This window comes from Neocloeon triangulifer, unplaced genomic scaffold, assembly GCF_031216515.1.
Source record: "Neocloeon triangulifer isolate White Clay Creek 2 clone unplaced genomic scaffold, ASM3121651v1 ptg000001l, whole genome shotgun sequence".
Lineage (NCBI taxonomy): Eukaryota > Metazoa > Arthropoda > Insecta > Ephemeroptera > Baetidae > Neocloeon > Neocloeon triangulifer.
Window position 1 is genome coordinate 2,476,363 of NW_026775544.1, and position 14,853 is coordinate 2,491,215.

The 14,853-nt window shown below is 36.3% G+C and overlaps 6 protein-coding genes across 8 annotated transcripts; 5 read left to right on the forward strand and 1 right to left on the reverse strand.

The window, feature by feature from the left end:
* Nucleotides 1–948: 948 nt before the first annotated feature.
* LOC132199503 (uncharacterized) lies at nt 949–3,963 on the forward strand. Its single transcript, XM_059624293.1, has 9 exons — nt 949–1,082; nt 1,223–1,300; nt 1,383–1,543; nt 1,617–1,868; nt 2,203–2,353; nt 2,412–2,702; nt 2,771–3,175; nt 3,242–3,485; nt 3,550–3,963. Exons 2-8 carry the CDS (start codon nt 1,254–1,256, stop codon nt 3,267–3,269), a joined length of 1,335 nt encoding a protein of 444 aa, XP_059480276.1. The 5' UTR covers nt 949–1,082; nt 1,223–1,253; the 3' UTR covers nt 3,270–3,485; nt 3,550–3,963.
* Nucleotides 3,964–4,533: 570 nt separating this feature from the next.
* Nucleotides 4,534–6,653, forward strand: LOC132198039 (bifunctional methylenetetrahydrofolate dehydrogenase/cyclohydrolase, mitochondrial). The gene is made up of 8 exons (XM_059621740.1): nt 4,534–4,778; nt 4,823–5,025; nt 5,080–5,189; nt 5,261–5,426; nt 5,478–5,570; nt 5,625–5,732; nt 5,786–5,908; nt 5,961–6,653. Exons 1-8 carry the CDS (start codon nt 4,699–4,701, stop codon nt 6,125–6,127), a joined length of 1,050 nt encoding a protein of 349 aa, XP_059477723.1. The 5' UTR covers nt 4,534–4,698; the 3' UTR covers nt 6,128–6,653.
* A 78-nt stretch (nt 6,654–6,731) lies between these two features.
* Nucleotides 6,732–10,425, reverse strand: LOC132198035 (proteoglycan 4-like). 2 transcript variants are annotated; one of them, XM_059621724.1, is made up of 9 exons: nt 10,269–10,414; nt 10,037–10,112; nt 9,273–9,551; nt 9,068–9,212; nt 8,503–9,009; nt 7,943–8,075; nt 7,605–7,888; nt 7,175–7,537; nt 6,732–7,121 (listed from the first exon to the last, which is right to left on the reverse strand). In XM_059621724.1, exons 3-9 carry the CDS (start codon nt 9,539–9,541, stop codon nt 7,077–7,079), a joined length of 1,746 nt encoding a protein of 581 aa, XP_059477707.1. In that variant the 5' UTR covers nt 9,542–9,551; nt 10,037–10,112; nt 10,269–10,414; the 3' UTR covers nt 6,732–7,076. The 2 variants fall into 2 exon arrangements, with proteins under 2 accessions (XP_059477707.1, XP_059477696.1); XM_059621713.1 differs by having other exon boundaries at nt 9,273–9,550; nt 10,037–10,425.
* Nucleotides 10,426–10,612: 187 nt separating this feature from the next.
* On the forward strand, nt 10,613–11,816 carry LOC132194659 (glutaredoxin-3). The gene is made up of 5 exons (XM_059616083.1): nt 10,613–10,836; nt 10,900–10,996; nt 11,067–11,220; nt 11,299–11,415; nt 11,476–11,816. Exons 1-5 carry the CDS (start codon nt 10,787–10,789, stop codon nt 11,691–11,693), a joined length of 636 nt encoding a protein of 211 aa, XP_059472066.1. The 5' UTR covers nt 10,613–10,786; the 3' UTR covers nt 11,694–11,816.
* Nucleotides 11,817–12,027: 211 nt separating this feature from the next.
* Nucleotides 12,028–14,817, forward strand: LOC132201196 (uncharacterized). 2 transcript variants are annotated; one of them, XM_059627174.1, is made up of 3 exons: nt 12,028–12,152; nt 13,745–14,091; nt 14,425–14,817. In XM_059627174.1, exons 1-3 carry the CDS (start codon nt 12,032–12,034, stop codon nt 14,662–14,664), a joined length of 708 nt encoding a protein of 235 aa, XP_059483157.1. In that variant the 5' UTR covers nt 12,028–12,031; the 3' UTR covers nt 14,665–14,817. The 2 variants fall into 2 exon arrangements, with proteins under 2 accessions (XP_059483157.1, XP_059483166.1); XM_059627183.1 differs by lacking the exon at nt 12,028–12,152 and adding an exon at nt 13,472–13,589.
* LOC132201216 (eukaryotic translation initiation factor 1A, X-chromosomal) lies at nt 12,513–13,397 on the forward strand. Its single transcript, XM_059627207.1, has one exon. It carries the CDS (start codon nt 12,657–12,659, stop codon nt 13,101–13,103), a length of 447 nt encoding a protein of 148 aa, XP_059483190.1. The 5' UTR covers nt 12,513–12,656; the 3' UTR covers nt 13,104–13,397.
* Nucleotides 14,818–14,853: the final 36 nt, after the last annotated feature.

A 14,853-nucleotide genomic window follows, 5' to 3' on the forward strand; every position in this document is an offset into this window, starting at 1 on the left:
AGAATAAAATAGCGCACTTGATTTTTTATTCAAATCAATTTGAGTCTTCATAATTTTTTCATGTTTTCTTTTGGGAAAAAAAGTTATTTTCGCATCTTTTGTAATAATTTTATGGTGGATTAGAAAATGCATAATTCTGATTATAATCAATTATAATTTGCATATTTTTCTTAAAATATAGATGAAAAATAATGAATTAATTAAATTATTACTCAAGAATTAAAGTATAAATACAAGGGCTGGGAAAACGGTAAAAAGTAATAAATAGCATAAAAAACAAACTTGCAGGATATTACTTTTATTTTGTTATATGTGTTTAGCAATTACTGTCACAATTTCACGACTAATTTCACAAGTTATAATTTAACTGGAAATTAAAATTACATTATTTCCTTTGTTCAAATTTTAGGTGCCAAGAAATGGAGAGTTGAGCAAAGAATAAGCGCCTGATTCCAAATTTAATATATTTTGTCATTTCCATTGAAGTTAATAATTTTCATTTTTATTTTAATTCCCCAGCAATTTTCAAAACAAAGAATGCTTATGAAAAAAAAAATATTTATATGATATTTGTGTCTGACGATAAATCAGTAGAAAATTAATTACATTTTAAATCTGCCATCAAAATACATTCAACCCGCATTTTATTGGCTGTATGATTTTCTGCATAACATTTTACTTTCAAGCAAAAAATTTCAAGTGAAATATATTATTATAAGATGTTTCATTGTTTATATACTGACATGTTTACAAGCAAAGAATCAATCTTGTCTAATCTTGTTTGCGGCTGCAATGCCAGCAATTCTACGTATGTTTTAATATTTGTAGTGAACATCAAGGAGGGAAATCGCCCAAATTCACGGTAGCATTGTTTTCCATAAAATATCTCGCGGAATGCTGCTTTTCTGCATTCATCAGAGCAGCGTCATATGCCAAAGTTATCTGCGTTATCACCTTTTCACCATCAAGAAGTGCAAAGGTCGCCTACCGTTGTCTGTAGTTGGAGCTCACGTTGTGCAGACGGCACGGCAGGTGTGGCTGTCAGTATTGGAATCCATGTAAATTTGACCTCTTCTGCAGAAGTAAGGCAATAATTTTAATTTATTTTATATTACTATATATTATGTAGTTATAATTATTGCTGTAATTTAAGATTGTATTTTAATTTTTTTGAAAATTTTTGTAATTATTTTCTGTAAATTTTATTTTTATTACATCTCAGATTTCGTGAATGTCGAGTGGAAATTTAAAACATGGATACGACACTGCAGAATTTGAACAAGCTGCTCAAGGACATGAGGTGGGATTTGTAAAAGTGTACATTTCTTAGACTCAAAATTGATCATTTTCCCCAACGATTAATTTTAAATGTATAAATAAAGTCTGGATCCGGAGAAACAGCATCAAGAAGTGATCAATGAAGTTTGCCTAAAAAGAAAGAACTTAGGAAAACCAGAAAAATTGAAACACCTGGCCATGCGAGTCATTATTTCAAACGGCGGCCTTTATCTCAGCAGAGTTGCGAATCCTTTTGCTGTTTTGCGTAAGTGATATTTTTTATTTTACCTTTTTTATGGCAACACATTAATTATGTATAATCTCATCTCTTCTTCCAGCAAATACTTTGGTCCAGGAATTTCTGAAATTCATCATGAATGAGCAGAAACGCGTGTTAGGGTCAACCTTGATCCCACTTGGCCTCCAAGAACAATTTACAATCCTTTTGCTGAATGAAAATCTAACCATCTTTGATGATTCAATACTGCCAAAAAATTCTGACCAGCCTAATGTTGCTTTCTTCGAACATGCCGTGCAAAATTGCCCAAAGGTCTCATTTTTTGCTGCTCGAGATGGAGGTTATGACAATTGTAAGCATACAACATTTATTTTTTGGAAAATTCTTCACAAAAATACAACTCGTAATTAATGAATATTTAATAATTGCACAATGCGCCCAATCTAAAATATTTTTTCAAGGGTTGTAGTGGACAAATAATGTTTTGATCGTTATTCGTTATACGCTTTATATAATATGTGGTTAAAACGCAAAACCAAATATTCGAAAGGAAATTACCTTAAAATGAAATGTGCGTAGTATTAACATTTATTTGTGTAGATTTTTCTTTTAATAACTACAACTGGAAATGATTGTATCCTAATTTTTATTCACTTCAATGATTAACCTCAAATATTTCTCTGTAGGGAAAACACTATTGGGTTTGGACAACTATTTGTACTCTGAAGTTCCTTTGGATATTTTGAAGCTACAAAATCTTCGCACTTTGCGCTTGACAACAAGTGTATGCACCGAGGAGTTTATACAACAACTTGGCCAACAGATCCCACGACTAGAGTGAGTTATTATCTTTTTTTTTTAATATACACAGTTCATTTTCATGATGTTTCTTTAGTTGGTTGGAAATAGTGCTGCTCAAATCCAAGCTTAGCGCCAAAGCTCCAGAATATTTTTCAAAAATGCTCTGCCTCAGAGGCTTAGTCATTTCAACTCGAGGCTACGGAGAAAGTGTGGATATTGAACTGCTTGTCCAGATTGTGGGTTCGATTCCCAATATCGAAGTCCTAAGCCTTGCCGAGTGTCCAGTTTCCGACAATGACAATTGGATGTTAAAGGGTATTTTGCAAATATTTTTCCTTGAGGAATTTGGACGTCTGTACCCCAACAAGCAGCTGCTGATGATAAGGCACTTAAAAAATCACTGAACACAAAAAAATTCATTAATACTTTTCTCTCTTTCTGACTTATCTCTAGCGTCTTTGTGCCCAATTTCCAACAAGTTACGTGGCCTCAAAATGTGATAGTTGAAGAATTTGGCATCGAAGGAGACGTAACTGCAGACGAAATTTTAAAAGTGTTGTTGGCTATGCCTCGTCCTCCTATAAGAATGGTATTTTCTGATGTGCCATTTTGCTCTGTATACGGTGCCCTAGAAAAGTTCGGGCCACACCTTCAGTCAGTAACAATTGATCAGGGCGTTGAGAGCTCTCTGGGCCTGGATGTTCAATTGGGAAAGCTGAACTTGATCAACATTATTGAGCTGTGCCCAAACCTGGAAGGACTGATTTTAAGTGACCCTGGCGTGCAGATGGAGAAAATCAGCCTCAATGATGCCCGACTGCTGAACTTGCCACTTGATACATTCAAAAAGTGGAAAATGTATGATATATGGTGTCTTTCATTAAACTTAATATCTATTTTGCAGAGATAATAATTCTTTTCCAGGTTTGATTTGAACGAATGCTTTCACTGATTGCCAATATTTGATGAACTCTCAGTAAATGATTTGCTGTTCAAAAAGTATATTCTCGGATCTGATCCTAAGCAAACCCGCCTTTTCCACCTCTGGACCTTTGGCCGGATGCAAGTCATTGCTGAGGCTTTGAAAGAAAGCTCAGTCTGCCTAAGCAAATTAGAGAGCATTCATATTGCATTGCACAAACTATCAATGGTCGAGCCAGCACTGAAAGTAGTACCAATTTTATCTATATTGTGAAAAAAACCATTAAGATTATATTGTTTTATAATTCCAGATTGCCCACAGCTTGATTTTGCGGTCTCCAATATTTGAATGAAATCAGTCTGCAATGTTTGGAAGAGGTTCAAAGCTCAGTCTTAAAAGACAAAAACTATGAATGGTTCTTTCAATTTGCCACAGCTGTAAATGTTTGCATTACTTGATAAGAAAAGTGAACCACATCTTTGAAGCGGCTCGTTGCTTGCCTTTAATACCAACACTTCAGTAGTAGTTTCATTATTTCTTGTATTATTGTTGCAAATTACAAACATAGTAATTCAAATAAGTATTTAAAAAATAATATACCTAAAAGTTGAATTTGTTACGTTTGTATATAATTATATCAGAGCCAACACAAAAAAATTTGCAATATGGAGAATATTTTTACCAAAACGTAATTACATGTAGTTAGCCATTGAATTTATTGAAATTAAAATTCATGTATTTTCTGAAAACTTTACATAACTTTTTTTATTTCGTTGCAGCCCTTGATTACTATTATGTGAATATTTAAGCCATAACATAAACCATAATTTCGCTGATTTCTAAATTGTAAACTTCAATCATATGAGAATAACAGGCTCCTCGCAAGTTGCATAGCGAAGAAGATTAAATTTTAAAAGGATTTTGTATTAAACGCTTTTGCGTACAACTAGGGTGCAATGCAAACACCCTTCTCAATACGAAATCTTGCGGCCCCCGGCCGACTTTCAACCCTTCACTCGCAGTCCCAGCATGAGAAATCACTCAGGTTTCTTTGCATGCAACGTTCGCGCCCAAACGAGTCAACGATCAACATGCGCAGTTGCGCAAACATAAAATTAAAAGAAAGTCTAAGATTGATTTAATTATTACGATTATTCACTTACTTAATTTTAAAGAAAAGCTTGATTTTATTTCTAAATCAGATTTATTTTCAAAAATTTTGAGATATTTATTCCTTAATATTAATTTTGTACAGAAAAATTGAGCAAATTTATGAGGATCATTTTAGTTTTGTTGGTGTTACACCAAAACAAACAACTTGCTAACAAGTCGGGGTGCGCCGTTCCGGCTTTGATTAATTAATTTATTCTTATTTATTTGACCATATAATATCGCACAATTGAATCTATAATATAATTTTACTGTGGTGGACTTTATTGTACTTAGTAATTTGTTCATAATGAGGGCTGCGAAATTCATTTTAACCTTACAACGTTCTAGTCTTTCATGCTGCAGAAACATTCACCAAACTTACTCCAGGTTTTTAAAACACTTAAATTATGTCACATTACTTTTGTGTAAAGTATAACGAATAATTTCAGACCTAACGCCCAAATTTTGGATGGGCGGAAATTAGCAAACCAGATTCTCACAGAGGTCAAGTCTGACACCGACCAATGGTCAAATTTGGGACATCGAAGACCTCACCTGACTGCAGTACTTATCGGAGAGGATCTTGCAAGCCGAATCTATGTGAGAAACAAAATCACTGCGGCTAATTTCGTTGGTAAAAAATCTAGGATATTAACAATATGATTAACAAAGTACATCATGTTTTCAGGAATCTCAACAAACACTGTCAAAATGTCTGAAAGCGTATCCGAGAATGAAGTGTTAGAAGTGGTCTCAAAATTGAACTTGGACCCCAACGTAGATGGAATTCTAGTCCAGGTACATATAATTAAGTTTGTTATTTATACCTTTTTCAAGTGATAACAATTTCATTTCTATTTAATTCTTAGCTGCCTTTGCCAGATCATGTTTCGGAAAGAAGCATTTGCAACGCAGTTGTCCCTCACAAAGACGTTGATGGATTCAACACCGTGAACGTTGGCCGACTTTGTCTAGATATGAGCACATTTGTCCCCTGCACTGCTCTAGCAGTAATGGAGCTTTTAAAGAAGTCTGGTTTGTTTCACATGTATGCTATGATCCAATTTATTTTAAAATTTTTGGTAGGAATTAAAACCAAAGGGAAAAATGCTGTTGTTTGTGGACGGTCAAAAAATGTAGGACTGCCAATTGCTCTACTCTTGCATTTTGATGGATCAGGCAACTTACATAATTTATTTTACTGAAACTTGTGATGACGGCAAATTTGCTCAGGAGAATTAGGGGGCATGGATTCGACAGTGACGTTTTGCCATCGATATACACCCCCTAAGGACTTGATGAACCACACTAGAGGTGCCGACATTTTAATAGCAGCTGCAGGTTTATATTGAAAAAATCATTTTTAATAATGATTACTTTGATTACTTTTCTAGGTGTTCCAAAACTCATTACCGCCCACATGGTCAAACCGGGAGCATGCGTCATCGATATTGGCATGAATCGAATTAGAGACCCTTATGGAAAAACAAGATTAGTAGGAGATGTGGATTTTAATGGTATACTTTTTAAATAAAAAAAATTGTTTTGCAATGAATTTTTGTACTCTAGGTGTTTTGGAAGTAGCTGGTTATTTGACCCCAGTTCCTGGGGGAGTCGGGCCAGTGACTGTAGCAATGCTGATGCGGAACACTTTGCTGGCAGCAAAACAGACTTTAAAGTATAGTGTCAAAACTCACAGAGCGAATAGAAGAAAGACATCTATATTGGAACCTTAATCAATAAAAATATCATTACAGCATAATAATTTTAAAAAATATAACGGATATAATGATTTAAATATATCATGCTTGTAAAATTCTTTTGATTACTATTTTAGACGAAAAAAAATTTAAAAACGAGCGGAAAATTGCAAAGAAATATTTTGTTTCAGATATTGATTTTTAACTTTTCCAAGTATAGATCAGTGTAGGTAAACTACTATTTATACCAGTAATGTAGTTAATAAAATTAATTTAATCCCGAAAAATCCGATATGATTCGTTCTCATAATGTATATTAAAGTAGAATAAATAAAACAATAAATCAAAGTAAAATCTAGATTTACAGTAATAATAAGTTGTTATTATGGATATTCATAGTTTGTTTAAAGGCAACAGCCAATAATGAAACTTTTTAAATTTAAAATTCGCCAACAATCAATTATAGCAATAAGACGAGACATATATAATAACTTTAAAAACGCCAGCCTTCTTCAACTGAAAGTGTAAGTTGTCCTTTATAGAGCTCCTCTAGATGAATTTTTGAAAAACGGTGTCTTGTAATAAAGGGATATTCTGAATCTGAATTTTCATCTAGCGGCTTTTGTTAAAATTATTGGAAAAGGAAAAGAAGTTTTATTTTTAATTTTTTAGGCCTGTATCATTTATTGAGTCAAAACACTAAGAATGAAGAACACTACGGAGGATTAAAACTGGTTTGAAAGTAAATTAGCAGTCAAATTCATATTTCTAACAACCTGATGCTTGTACAGTAGAAGCACATGAAAGAGTGATGTGTTGAATGCTATATCAAAGACATTTGTCCACAAATTAAAATTTGAACCATCTATGCAGATAATTTCATATGAACTGACATAAAGCACAAGCCTAGCTGGGAATTGAAAGCAAGAGCATAATAACAGAAACATGGTAATTCTACCTTCACTAGTTGTGCAGCAAAAGTGCCTCAAGAGGATGGAACTTCCTCGACATCCATCACATCCATGTCCTCCTGTACGAAATTTTTTGTTAAAGTGAACAAATTTAGAAAACTAAAATTCTCACCTGAATAAGATCTTCAGGATGGATTGATTTCAGAAAATCTTTAACTTTAGTCCTGTAATTAATAACAGGCAGACCCAGCAGATCTTCCTCTTCATAGTCTTCCCCTTCCTCAGTAGCTTCCATGGACTCATCTTCCTCATTGGCAATTTCAGCGTTTTCCCTAGTCTCGTAACCCTCCATGGTCTCTTCCTTATCAACCTCAGAGGCAGGGGTTCCCAACTTCTTTAACATGGGAGTGACGATTCTAGACCTCATGGGACTCAACTTACTTGGGTCAAGACTTTCAAACGCTTTGAAGCGCATACACCTTCGCGGCATGATAAGAGAATCTGGGTAGGTTCTATCAGACACCATTGAGTGGTTCTGCAAGAGAAAAATGATAATTTTAAATCTACCTCCTCAAGTTAATTAAAAGTTATAAAAGCCCAACCTCTGAAAGTTTCTTCACTGGAGTTGGAGCTCGACGAACCAATTTTTTCTCTTGGAGGAGAGGAGTTGGAGCATTTTCCCTTGGCAGCTTTGCAAAACGAGCATTGTGAACTGCGGCCTTCTTCATTTTCATCTTGGGAGTCAAATTGGTCACATTGGGTCCATCGAGGCTCTCCTTCTCAACGCTACTCTCCGACTGGCACGAGAAATTAGATGGAATTATGTTCTCGTCACGAGGTTTCATCGGAGTTGAGTGATGAATGGTTTTTGCCATTCCTCTGGTCACTATAAAAAAAATTTAGAAATAAATAATTGAAACATAATAATAATTAGAATTACTTGGCCTCGCAGGAGACCCAGGGTCATTTTCACTCAAGTTCATGGTGGATCCATCTGAGATGCTAGAGATCACCTTCATTCGCTGTTTACGCAGCGCAAAACAAGGGCTCCTAGGTCTAAATGTGCTAGTGACCTAAAAATTAATATTTTTTTAAAATAATTTATTTCTATAATGGACGTGCTCTCAAATTTTTCAATTGCGATCTTGAAATCTAACAATTGTGCAATATATCTTTTGCGATCAAATTTATTTTAGAAAAATTTCAAACGGTTTTTATCCAAATTCATGCAGCTATAGGTTTTAAAACAAAGGAGTCCTAACAAAAATGTACTTTGTATGAAATGTCTTTGTTTAAGAAGATTTTCTCCATCAAAAGAGGTGAAATTGAGTTTTTCTTCCAGATTTAGGATTAAATTCTCCAAGCATCACAATTACTTTCCGCGATCAACTTGCAATCGCATCTTTTTAAAAAAAAAAATGGTGTGATCGCGATCGTAGATCATGCAATTTTGTCCATCCTTGCCATAATATATGCAAATAATAAAGGTGATTTTCTTACATATTTTTCTTTGGTACTCTTCACAGGTATAACTGGAGATAAATCTTGAGGAATTTTAACAACTGGCAATGGCTTGGGAGTTTGAGCTTCTGAAGTAGTGATGGAGTCGGGAGACCTAATAGGGTCAGGAGACCGCAGCGGAGATTGTCCCAGGTAAGTTGGCGAATCAGCAGGCAAGTCTATGGAAGGTGAGGCAACAAAAGCTGGAGGTGTGTTTGGAATTTTAGGAAAAGCAAGAAGTGGAGATGTTGGAGGGGTTTCAGTTGAAGCAACTGGAGTTTTAAACCAAGGCGAAGAACAAAGTGGAGGCAGAGGCGTTGCAGGACGAGGTTTCTTCTTGGAAGGACGAGAGGCTTTGGGAATAGCAGGTTTCTTGAAGACTGGCTCCAGATCATCTGCGTCTACCTCATCTGCATCAAAAATCATCTTGGGAGGTTCACTCAACTTCAGAGGGATTTTTGACTTGGCTGAGAAGTCACACTCATTCATAAGGGAGGTTGCCTGGGTCTGATCCAAATGTTTAACAAATATTATATGTTTTTCCAAATACTATGTGAGAGCAAACCTTTAAATTAGCGTACTTTGTGTGGTCCAGCTGAGTCAGGTAACTCAAGTAGTACGAATGGAAGTCGTACACCATTTCAGGGTGAACCATCACTGTTGTAGTCTTAAGCTTATGCGCCCCTTTGGCACCAAAAAGGCCCTTGATTCTACAAGATTTTAATTTTCAACTAAAAAAATGAATTTTATTGTGTATATAAATAGCAAACCCATCTAGGCCAAGGCTGGCAACGACCTTGTTCTGCAGCTGGTCAGTGTTGAGAAAAGGGTACATGATTTTGTACATGGCGAGTTTCCTGTCCAGCACTTGACGAAGAGTGACTTTGACCTCTTCGTCTGTGTCACTATTCATGGACATGTTGAAGCGCAGAGACTCGGAGAACTGGAGGCTGAGCGACTTTCTTGTAATTGCAGTGTTGACTGGCTTGCAACTCTTGTTGCGTTTATCCGAGTAAGCCATTTGCTTGAAGAGATCCATTTTTCAAAACCTGATTGGGCAAAACACAAACAAACAAACAGTTTTAAGACAAGTTGTGAAGTATTTCTTGCATTTTCTGAAGATGTATTTATGTAATTTTATTTATGAACTTTTTCTTTTACATAAAAATTTTTGATTACAAAAATTAAACGAAATCTTAAATGAAAACATAATAACGAAAAAGAGGCAAACGACGTGAGTTTGAATTACTGCAGTTACATATCTTCAAATAAAAATGTTCTTTTGCAATACATACTGATTGAGAAAAAGGAAATTTTTACATAAATTCAATGTAACGGGGGCGATCGTGCGCACATTTTTTATTTGCTAGAACTTGCTACAAGTAATGTTTAATACCCGTATGTGTCTGATAATAATTCTGCACTTTTTGCGCATTCATGTGTAATTATTATACATAATAATTATGTAATTGAAAATTTTATGCCTCACAGTACTTAGATAGAACGCTCAAATTAAAAAAAATCTCATAATTACCGGTGGGATACACGTGGATTTCTGCTAAGCGACTCCAAAAATTCAACTCTTTGGAAAAGTCTGAAGAAAATATAACCTGAAAATACGCAAAGACTGATCCCTTGTACACGTTATGCAGTTCTACTGCATGCAATGGTGAGAGAAATCAAGAATAATCAAGCTATGACCACAATCTCATTGGCGTTCGTCTTGATTATGTACTAATACACAAGCATACAGTCTCCTTGCATACAGATTTTCACTAGAAATTTTGCGTTTGTTCCTTTGTTGGGGAGAATATTGCAATATGATTGCTTGCACGCCGCGTGATTCGAGTGCGCAACCCAAGAACCCCAAGAACAACCGAAGTGAGATTCGTGCCGACTTGCCGAGACTTGTTTGCGTTTGCACTTGCATTTGGCACGGCACGCTTTTTTTTGCTTTCTTGATCCGCCGTCCGCCGCCGTTTCTTTGACTTGACGATGATCACATCACGTGACCTGACCGATTTTTTTTTTTTTTACAAGGATCGCTTTCTGATTGGCTGAATCTCGTTGCAAACACACCCACTTCGTCCGCACTTCCGCAGTTGCTGAATTTCTGAACGCTGAACTGCACGATAGATGCGGCTCCAACAACAACTTCAAATTATCATTTATAACATTTTTTACTCCATTCGATTAGTAAATATCCAGCCAGCATCAAACATAATCACAGGCTTTATCTTTGAAGCTTTTAATTCTGATAAAAGTCGAGCAGTTGAGCGGCAAAATGAGTCTTCAGTCGATCGATTCGGAGGAGCAGCTCAATCAGTCATTGCAGTAAGAAGATTATTTTGCATAATTATCTTTTCTCATTAACCTCATTTATGAATTATTTGTCAGGGCATCAGACAGAGCTGTTATTTACTTCTGTGAAGAATGGGAGACCAACTACGCATCTCTCTCTGCTAGCGTTGAGACTGCAGCTAAATCTTTCAAAGTAATTTTCCCCATAATTTTTGTAAATTATTATTTTCTAAAATGTTTTGATAATTTTCTTAATCTTGCAGGACGTGACCTTTTTCAAAGTTCTCGCTGAAAAGTCTCCAAAAATAGCTCTAAAATATGATGTGAAGGAAGTTCCCACGTTCATCATCTTTCAAAGTGGAATTGAAGTTGATCGAGTGAGAATGGAGCAAACATTGCTGAACTCTCCGTCAAGCTGTACAAAGATGTATGGATTTCTATAATTGCCGATTTCTAATTAATAGTTAAAAATATTTTTATTTCAGGCTGGCAAAGTTAAATTTACTTACCCATACAAATCCAGTACTAAAGGAAATGAATTTTACAAAGAATTGGTGAACAAAGCTCCAGTGCTGCTTTTTATGAAAGGAGATCCCAAAGAACCCAGATGTGGTAAGAATAATTTTTTCTGTTTCAACAGGAAAATAAAATGTATTAAAATTAACTCTGCAGGCTTCAGTCGTCAAATAGTGGCAATACTTGATGGCATCTGTGCAAATTATTCCACATTCGATATTCTGAAGGACGAAGATGTACGCCAGGGCCTTAAGACTTTCGCCGAGTGGCCAACCTACCCTCAGCTTTGGGTGAAGGGAGAACTGATAGGAGGCTTGGATATTGTCCGAGAGATGCTTGAGAGCGGAGAGCTTCAGGAAGCTGTCAAGGTTTAAATTAATTGGGAAAATGATTGGATAATTTGGATCCCTGTTGCTCCTGCCCTGTCAGTAACATTGGGATATTTCAAATGAAGGATATTGAACAAATAATAAAGATGGAAATTGTAAAACAAAAGTTCTCCAAATTTTTACATTTTTATTTCTAAATTTTGTTAATTTAAAAATAATTTATTTTATTGTGATTACTAAACTATTTTTATCCTATTTGATAATGAAAAGAAGAAGCATATAGACGTGCATGGACAAGCATATTATGCAAAAATCAGTGACAACGAAATTCAGTTTTTGCAAGGCCGTGTAGAGCTGTAGAGGGGGCGTGCCATACCAGAAAAATGGATGACAACAAAGATGCAGCAGCTCGCCGCGAGGCAAGAAGAAGGAGGATTTTGCAAAATTCTGAGGAACGAATGCGTAAACTGAAAGGATATCCGGATACGGAAATTTCAGAGAACGGTGAGGAAACAAGTATTTTTTAAATGCATCACGAACTTTTATCGCAAATTGGATGTTTGAGCGCGAACAAACAAATGCTGTATATTTCCGATGCAAATAATTCAACAATTTTCTTTTTAAAATTATCTTCAATTGAGTCGCAGGCTGAATATATTTTGTATCAAGAGTAATATTTTGTGATTTATTCAATGATTTGTTTAAATCCATGCTTGAATCATAGATAATTGGCGAAAATCTACACTAATTCACTAATTTTATTAATGAGAACTTGTTATTTGAAAATTCGCGCCGTCAGAAGTGGCGCCATCTGTGTGCGATTTTGCAAAAGAACTCCAATCGAGCCGTGTGTTTTGTGATGTCACTTCCGGCATGTCTCACAAGTCTTTTCTAGCAAGACTCGCAACGATTGCACACAGATCGTACACAGAATAATTGTGAAAGTTTCGCTTGTTGGCATTGCTAGTGTTTTCGAATCGCGTCTGAAGAGTCAGTTTAGCACGCAAAATGCCCAAGAACAAAGGAAAGGGAGGCAAAAACCGGAGGAGAGGCAAGAACGAGAACGAGACGGAAAAGCGTGAACTGGTGTTCAAAGAGGATGGCCAGGAGTACGCGCAGGTGACCAAAATGCTCGGCAACGGACGTCTCGAGGCCATGTGCTTCGACGGCAGCAAGCGGCTGTGTCACATTCGCGGCAAGCTGCGCAAAAAGGTTTGGATCAACCAGGGCGACATCATTCTGATCGGCCTCCGCGACTACCAGGACGCCAAGGGCGACGTCATCCTCAAGTACACGCCGGACGAGGCGCGCAACCTCAAGACCTACGGCGAGTTCCCTGAGTCGGTCAGGATCAACGACACGGTCACCTTTGTCGACGGCGACCTGGACGAGGACATTGAATTCGGCGACGACGTTAGCGATGATGAGGAGGGCGACCTGGTTGACAACATCTGATTTCAGCCCTGCCGAGTTCAAGAAGTGCGACCAAAAGAGGACTCTTGTTATGATAATATAAATATTAATATTACTGCGATTAGACTTTAATTATAAATTCTACGACCGACCGATTCAACCATCCCACTCTGCAGCCTACTTGTTATTATTTATCACGCCCACTGACATAAATTATTGATTTGGAATACTTCAAAATTCATTCGTGTTGACTCAAGATCAGATGTCCTTCTTTTTGTTTTGCCGCAAGCAGCCTGACTGTCAAAACATGTACGGCGAGTGCTGATGGTGTTCAAGGTGTGTTTTTTGTCCATCAGATTGCGGGAAATTTCGCCTTTTATTGCATTTTCCAACATCATCATCATCAGATCAGTGGGATTTATAAACACTAGTCTGTTCTTAAAAATAATAGCAAAGTTCTCTGTTAAAGAAATTTACAACTAATTACTGCTGGACCAAGACACGTCCTGATTATGTTTATATCAAAAAGTATGATCTCATTTTAGAAATTTAAATCGATCAAAATGTTAATATTTTCATGATCATAAAATTCATATTTTGCACAGAAAATAAAATATGTTTCACGTTTCACAATCTCTGTTGATATTGCAATTCAAACTAATCTTGCATTTCTATCACTTCAGATAAAAAAGGAGTAGAAGAGACACCAGTGCATCCTACGGTGGAGTTGCTAGAGCAGACCAACCCTGCCATCATTCCCCAATTGGTCCAGCGCAAAGAAGTCCAAACTCCAAGGGTGCAAACTGCTTTCAAAGAAGTTCACACCACACACCTCCCAACCAAAGAACCCTTGTTTGAGGTGGCCGCGCCTGCTGAGACTGAAGAAGTCACGCCGGACGTTCTGCAGGCACCCCCCTCACAACCTACAAGCACTTCCAACAGATTCTTTAGATTAAAATTACATGTCATCTTGCTGGCCGTCATTGTCCGTCTTCTTCTTGCCTTTGACCAGGGACACTTCTTTGGTGAAGTAAGTTAAAATGAAAGAATTAAAAGATTTTTGTGATATAAATAGATTTCAAATCTATGTAAAATTTGCCAAACATTAAGAAAAGAAAAAGAATCGGAATAAATTCTTTTTACGGTGATGAAAATCAAATGGGGTTTATATTGTCCCTCCAATTTAACTATCTATGTTGTGTGAATGGGATAGATTTTGATAAACTGATTTTTTTTTCATACAAACGCATGGGCTCTGATTCTGTAATACCTTAACTCATAATTTTAGTCTCAAAGAATCAGACCCCTGCTTCGAAATCAGTATTTCACATTTAAATAACATCTTCCTAATATTTGATTTCAGATGGTTTTGGTGCCACTGCTTGTTATGGAGTTGCCCTTTGTTATAATGCGAGCAAGTGACGGTCAAAATGCTGGTGGGCTGTTGGGAGCGGCTCTCATTCTCAGCGGCATCAGTCAAACCAAAGCACATTCTCTGCTCAAAACTATTTGTGTGGTTCAAGAAATAGCCTCCGATGTGGCGATATACCTTTTCATTTTCCTGCTCAGCCACGTTGCATTCCTGTGGCTTGACATTTCTTAGCAAATTGTAAAAATTCCTGCTGCGTGAATGTGGACTGATAATGTGACTTTCTTCCGATTTGTTTTTGTTACGTTGATGATCTTGAACTTGTAAAATTACCTATAATAATTATCAATGATGGTGATAAATAATAAAAAGCCTTTGTCAGAGTAATGTTGTTATTGATTTTTTGAATAAATTAAACCTTAA

Coding starts and splice junctions, on each gene's coding strand:
- LOC132199503 (XM_059624293.1), top strand. CDS start 1,254: ATGGATACGACACTGCAGAATTTGAACAAGCTGCTCAAGGACATGAG. Junction 1,301..1,382: donor AAGCTGCTCAAGGACATGAG/GTGGGATTTGTA, acceptor GTATAAATAAAG/TCTGGATCCGGAGAAACAGC. Junction 3,176..3,241: donor ACATTCAAAAAGTGGAAAAT/GTATGATATATG, acceptor ATTCTTTTCCAG/GTTTGATTTGAACGAATGCT.
- LOC132198039 (XM_059621740.1), top strand. CDS start 4,699: ATGAGGGCTGCGAAATTCATTTTAACCTTACAACGTTCTAGTCTTTCA. Junction 5,427..5,477: donor GGAGCTTTTAAAGAAGTCTG/GTTTGTTTCACA, acceptor AATTTTTGGTAG/GAATTAAAACCAAAGGGAAA. Junction 5,571..5,624: donor CTTGCATTTTGATGGATCAG/GCAACTTACATA, acceptor AAATTTGCTCAG/GAGAATTAGGGGGCATGGAT.
- LOC132198035 (XM_059621713.1), bottom strand. CDS start 9,541: ATGGATCTCTTCAAGCAAATGGCTTACTCGGATAAACGCAACAAGAGT. Junction 8,076..8,502: donor AGAGTACCAAAGAAAAATAT/GTAAGAAAATCA, acceptor ATTAATTTTTAG/GTCACTAGCACATTTAGACC. Junction 7,889..7,942: donor TGGGTCTCCTGCGAGGCCAA/GTAATTCTAATT, acceptor TTTTTTTTATAG/TGACCAGAGGAATGGCAAAA.
- LOC132194659 (XM_059616083.1), top strand. CDS start 10,787: ATGAGTCTTCAGTCGATCGATTCGGAGGAGCAGCTCAATCAGTCATTG. Junction 11,221..11,298: donor GCTGAACTCTCCGTCAAGCT/GTACAAAGATGT, acceptor AGGCTGGCAAAG/TTAAATTTACTTACCCATAC. Junction 11,416..11,475: donor TCCCAAAGAACCCAGATGTG/GTAAGAATAATT, acceptor TTAACTCTGCAG/GCTTCAGTCGTCAAATAGTG.
- LOC132201196 (XM_059627174.1), top strand. CDS start 12,032: ATGGATGACAACAAAGATGCAGCAGCTCGCCGCGAGGCAAGAAGAAGG. Junction 12,153..13,744: donor TACGGAAATTTCAGAGAACG/GTGAGGAAACAA, acceptor CTATCACTTCAG/ATAAAAAAGGAGTAGAAGAG. Junction 14,092..14,424: donor AGGGACACTTCTTTGGTGAA/GTAAGTTAAAAT, acceptor ATTTGATTTCAG/ATGGTTTTGGTGCCACTGCT.
- LOC132201216 (XM_059627207.1), top strand. CDS start 12,657: ATGCCCAAGAACAAAGGAAAGGGAGGCAAAAACCGGAGGAGAGGCAAG.